The sequence below is a fragment of the Vespa velutina genome, chromosome 10 (assembly GCF_912470025.1).
Source record: "Vespa velutina chromosome 10, iVesVel2.1, whole genome shotgun sequence".
Lineage (NCBI taxonomy): Eukaryota > Metazoa > Arthropoda > Insecta > Hymenoptera > Vespidae > Vespa > Vespa velutina.
In genome coordinates this window covers 8,445,923-8,450,922 of record NC_062197.1, presented here as the reverse complement: position 1 = coordinate 8,450,922, position 5,000 = coordinate 8,445,923, and the positions used below count along the sequence as shown (strand labels likewise).

The 5,000-nt window shown below is 37.6% G+C and overlaps 1 protein-coding gene across 10 annotated transcripts in view; it reads left to right on the top strand.

Moving 5' to 3' along the window:
* Positions 1-5,000, top strand: part of LOC124951988 (nuclear factor 1 X-type) — a 61,043-nt gene that overhangs the window by 31,608 nt on the left and 24,435 nt on the right. For all 10 annotated transcript variants that reach the window (XM_047501187.1, XM_047501186.1, XM_047501181.1 and 7 more), the window contains 2 exons: positions 1,025-1,216; positions 1,568-1,751. In XM_047501187.1, the coding sequence (XP_047357143.1) occupies positions 1,025-1,216; positions 1,568-1,751 (376 nt within the window). The remainder of the gene's footprint in view (positions 1-1,024; positions 1,217-1,567; positions 1,752-5,000) is intronic.

The following is a 5,000-nucleotide window of genomic DNA, read 5'->3' as shown; positions in this document are numbered from 1 at the left end:
GAAACAATGTCACGTGACAAAAACTTATTTAGGTACTTATTTATTTATAGGCATTCCGTTATGACATAATTTTTTATAATTAAATGAGGAAACTTTTACTTTATATCGGAAAATTAATGATTCTAAATATATAAATTATATGTAGTATAGTGTAGTTGTAGCAATAGGTATAAGTTTCATATTATATAATTTCTTTTCTTTCTTCTTTTTTTGAAACGGAAACACAAAAATTGAGTTATACACGATTAATATTAGTAAAAATCGAACAAAGCCAGAACGACTTTTCTTTGTCGGAATATATGTTATTACCTATACCTTTTCGGAATATGCTTGAATATTGAATCTTTTAAGTATTTCCAAAATCGTCGATAAAAGACTTGAATCGAGTATAATCTCGTACGTCAATAAAAAATCTCAAAAACCCTTAAATCGAGCTTTTCCACTTTATAAAACGAGCAACGCCTTCAACTTATTTCCCTTTCGAATTCTCAAAAATAAAAAAAAAAGAAAGAGAAAAAGAAAGAGAGAGAACGAGAGATAGAATCGTTGGGAATTAACGAAAGGTTTTCTCAAAACGAAGTTTGCTTTGAAAGAAGTTTCGGTAGATACTCTCAACCCTCTCGAACGTTAATCATCGTTTCTGGGGATAGTGGGAAGGGCGATTTACATTCTACAACGTGTTTTTCAACGGGTGCTAATCAGTTTGAGTGCCTTCTCGTTCGTACCACGTTGATTAATCGAGATTCCAGTGATTCATTAGTTCGACCTCGAAAACCAATCGGAAAAGATCGAGTTCGAATAAGCACAAATTCAATACGATTTCGATAGATCGATTTGTATAAGGTCATGACGAAGAGAAATAAATTCCATTAATAAATTTATGAATGCTTAAGCCATTATTTTTCTACGTAACTTAGATTCAAAGAATCTCTCAAAAGAATAATAGTAAGACATTCTATCAATGTCTACATCAAATCGCCAAATATATAAATATTTTGTATATCCTTAATCCTTTTTTTTTCAGAACGAAAAGCTGGAGGTGAAACAGAAATGGGCCTCGCGGCTTCTGGGAAAGTTACGAAAGGATATCACGCAAGAGTACAGAGAAGATTTCGTACTAAGTATCACAGGGAAGAGGCCAGCCATGTGTGTCCTTAGCAATCCTGATCAAAAGGGCAAAATGAGGAGGATCGACTGTTTGAGGCAAGCCGATAAGGTAAAATATAGAAATTATTTTTCTCTTTCTCTCTCTCTCTCTCTTTCTTTCTCTTTCTTTCTTTCTCTTTCTCCCTCTCTCTCTCTCTCTCTCTCTCTCTCTTTCTCTCACGTGCACGCACGCGCACACACACACACACACACACACACACACACACACACACACACATACACACACATTTTTTGTCTATTTGTCTCTCTGTTTTTCTGTTTCTCTCTATCTTTATCTATCTGTCTGTCTCTCTCTCTCTCTCTCTCTCTCTTTATTTGATATACTTTCAAAAGTATAACATTCGAATGAGAAAATCGAAGCTTCGACCGACATATCCCCCCTCCCTCGTTGATGTCACAGGTATGGCGATTGGACCTGGTAATGGTGATTCTCTTCAAAGCAATTCCGTTGGAGTCGACGGACGGGGAACGGCTTGAGAAGACCGCGGAATGCGCTCAGCCGGGCCTCTGCGTCAACCCTTATCACATCAACGTCTCCGTCCGGGAACTCGATCTCTACCTCGCCAATTTTATCACCAGTCACGGTAAGAGATCGTCGCGAATTATTACAGAGTCCAACTAAAATGTTTCCTTGATTCATATCCGTTTATCTATATTTTCGGAATAGGATCGATCATCTTCATATTGATCATTTTAAAATGTCGATAAGATAAACGAAGTTTTTAGAATTTTTCCATCATAGAATTATCAAGTTGTTCTTTTAATGTATCGAGATAATCGAGGTGTTTTATCATATAGAATTTTTGAACATTAGGATAATCAAATTGTCATTTGTGAACTATTCGAATAATCGATGCCTTATCGTATACGACTTTTTTTTTAACATTAGAACCATTCAGGCATCTTTTTTAAACGTTCATATAATCGAGACTTTATCGTAAAAAAAAATATCAAGATAGTCAAGTTGTCATCGTGAAGTTTTCAAATTATGAATGTTTTATCATATAAAATCTTAAAATGTCGAGTTGTCCTCATAAAGTATTCAAATAGTCAAGGGTTCACGATAAAATATTGTTGAATGTCAAGGTCATGAAATAAACATTTAAATGAAGCAAATAGAGGAGACAATTCTTGAGACAACTCTTGAAATAAACTCTCTCAAAAAGGGTAATGTAAATCTACTATAGCGTAAAATGTCCAACGTAAAATGTTCAACATAAAAAAAAGAAAACAAAGACATTAAAATTTCGAATCTTTAATATAAAATATTTTCATGATCTAGCGAATGAAAACGTAATAATTTTATATATAAAATAAATAGTTGTCGTGTATGTAGAGATATGTGTTATCAACGAAAGCTCCTAAGCCGAGGCTGGTTCGATTTTGGCTTTCCATGCCAACGACCGCGCTACTCGCCGGCTACGTTCATTCACTCGCACATCCCTCCGTTCAAAGTGTCGGCTCTCGCTACTACTCCACTCGGCTTCGATTCAAAGTTTCTTGGAACGTCTTGCCAATTTCACAGGTCCCCCATATGACATGGCACAGCGGCGGCGAGGCCACATGGCGTGCGGTCTCAGTCAGCCTGACAATGAGAGAGAGAGAGAGAGAGAGAGAGAGAGAGAGAGAGAGAGAACGAGAGAAAGAAAGAAAGAGAGAAAGAGAGAGAGGCCGACTGAGAAACGTTTTAGCGCACGCGCATGTACGCACGCAAGCAACCAACTAGCCAAGCAACCAACTAGCCAAGCAACCAAGCAACCAAGCAAGCAAGCACGCACGTATGCACGCACGCACGAACTAACGCACGTGCCGATCTCTTCCCTTTCCTTCCTTCCTTCCTTCATTCTTCACTTTTATTTATAAGAGAGACCACGCGTCGAATTCGCTTTATCCAGACTCGCCATAACGGGGCTCGTTTCGATTGGGGACATTGTCATTGATCAGCTGAATCGTTTGAATGCAATCGAGTCCTCTAAAAAATCACACAAGATAATAACGTTTTTTATTGCTCAATGTTTGCTCTTTCAAACGTTTTAAATCAATTCAATGAATTTACAGTCGAACTGTTCAAATATTTTCATTGGGAAGCTATTATAGAATATTTTTCGAACTAATTTTTACAATGTTCGAGATCTGTTCCTTAGTAACAATGTTGTTTTCAGTTTTCATTGTTCTTTTATAAAGCACGTCGGTATATGATTTTAATGAAACTAATGTCGTTCGAATATCTAACAGATCTTAAAAATTGAAATTCAAAAGGGACACGGAAAAAAAGAGAGAGAAAGAGAGAGAGAGAGAGAGAGAGAGAGAGAAAAAGAGAGATATATATAAAGAAAGAAAGACAGAGGAAGAGGAAGAGAGTGTACGAAATTCGAAGATTCTTCAAACGGGTGCCAGAAGATCACCCAGGGTCGACCGACGAACCTAAACTTTCCCTCTCGACGTTCTCTCGCATTCATTGAACTCATCGGCGCACTTGGAAAGGCACGATTTCCTACGACTCCTGGCAGAGTAGCTACTCGAATTCTGACAAGCGAACGAACGTGCTAGTAGTAAGTGATAGTAACGTAGTACATAGACGCCAAACAAGCAACCAACAAGCCAGCTAGTAGCTACTGACCGACAGAAAGAGAATTGACTTACTCTCCTCTTCCTCCGGTTTGGCAACGATGTATCTAATGTTTACAGCCGTCCGACGAAAAAATTGGCGAAGCCCATCGACACCTATAAGAAAAAGTATCTACGAAAAGAAAAAAAAAAAAAAAAATATTTTAACAATAGGATAATACAACCAAAACGATTCTCTTCATTTTCATTAAAGAAGATGAGTCTTTAATATCGTAGAATCATATTGAAAATAGAAGAACATTTGAATATTCTTGGAACGATTAATTTTGGGTAATTAATATTAGGTAATAGGCGATCAGTAAATCAAATACAGTGTTCGTATCCATTCGACTAACGAGTAATTATAGAAAGACCGCGCGTGATAATAGTTAGCAACTTCCTATAATAATAGCGTCTATTAGGTCAGTTCAGACTAAACGAAATGAATGTCTACTTTTAGCTTACTTCGTCAGCCATTTTTATATCTCTTTTCTCGTCCTCTTTTTCCCTCCCTGTCTCTTTCTCTTTTGTTAGCGTTACGTAGAAACGATCACACGGAAGGGTCAGAAGTAGTAAAGTCTTCGACTAGCCGGACCCGTCTTCTTGGCAGCAACTAAGTTTATATTATTGTGCCACCGTGTATATTTACAGAGGGTCAGGAATTTTTATGATGTTGATCGTACGGCAGACTCTCTATGACTGTGGGCCGTTCATCACCGAGGACGGCTGTTCACCGGAAACCCCGAGGAATTCCGAAATTCTAAAATCGTTTGATATTCTTCGATTGTTATTCCATCGTATTATCTTCTCGATATTATTTACTGATGAAAAGTTTTATCTATATTACGTATCTATATACCCATATATCAATTGCAATTTAAAACAAAAAAAGAAAAATGAATCTGATCGATTTCATCCTTTATCGAATGATAAAAGTTAAAACTCTAACGGCTGGCCAAGAAAAAGGTGCTCGAAAAACTCGTACCGTTTAGCTACCTAGCTAGAGTTAGCTAAGTTATTAAAGTCGTCGAGGTGCTTTTCCCATTTTGTCTTTCGAAAATGGCCAAGTGAAACAACTCGTCGAGAACAAAGATGGCGATGGTGGCGGCGATAGTGGTGCTGGTGGTGTTGGTGGTGGTGCTGGTGGTGTTAGTGGTGGTCCTGGTGGTGATGTTGCTATTGGTGTTAGTGTTGGTAATGCTATCGCGAAACTGCAATACGTCCGA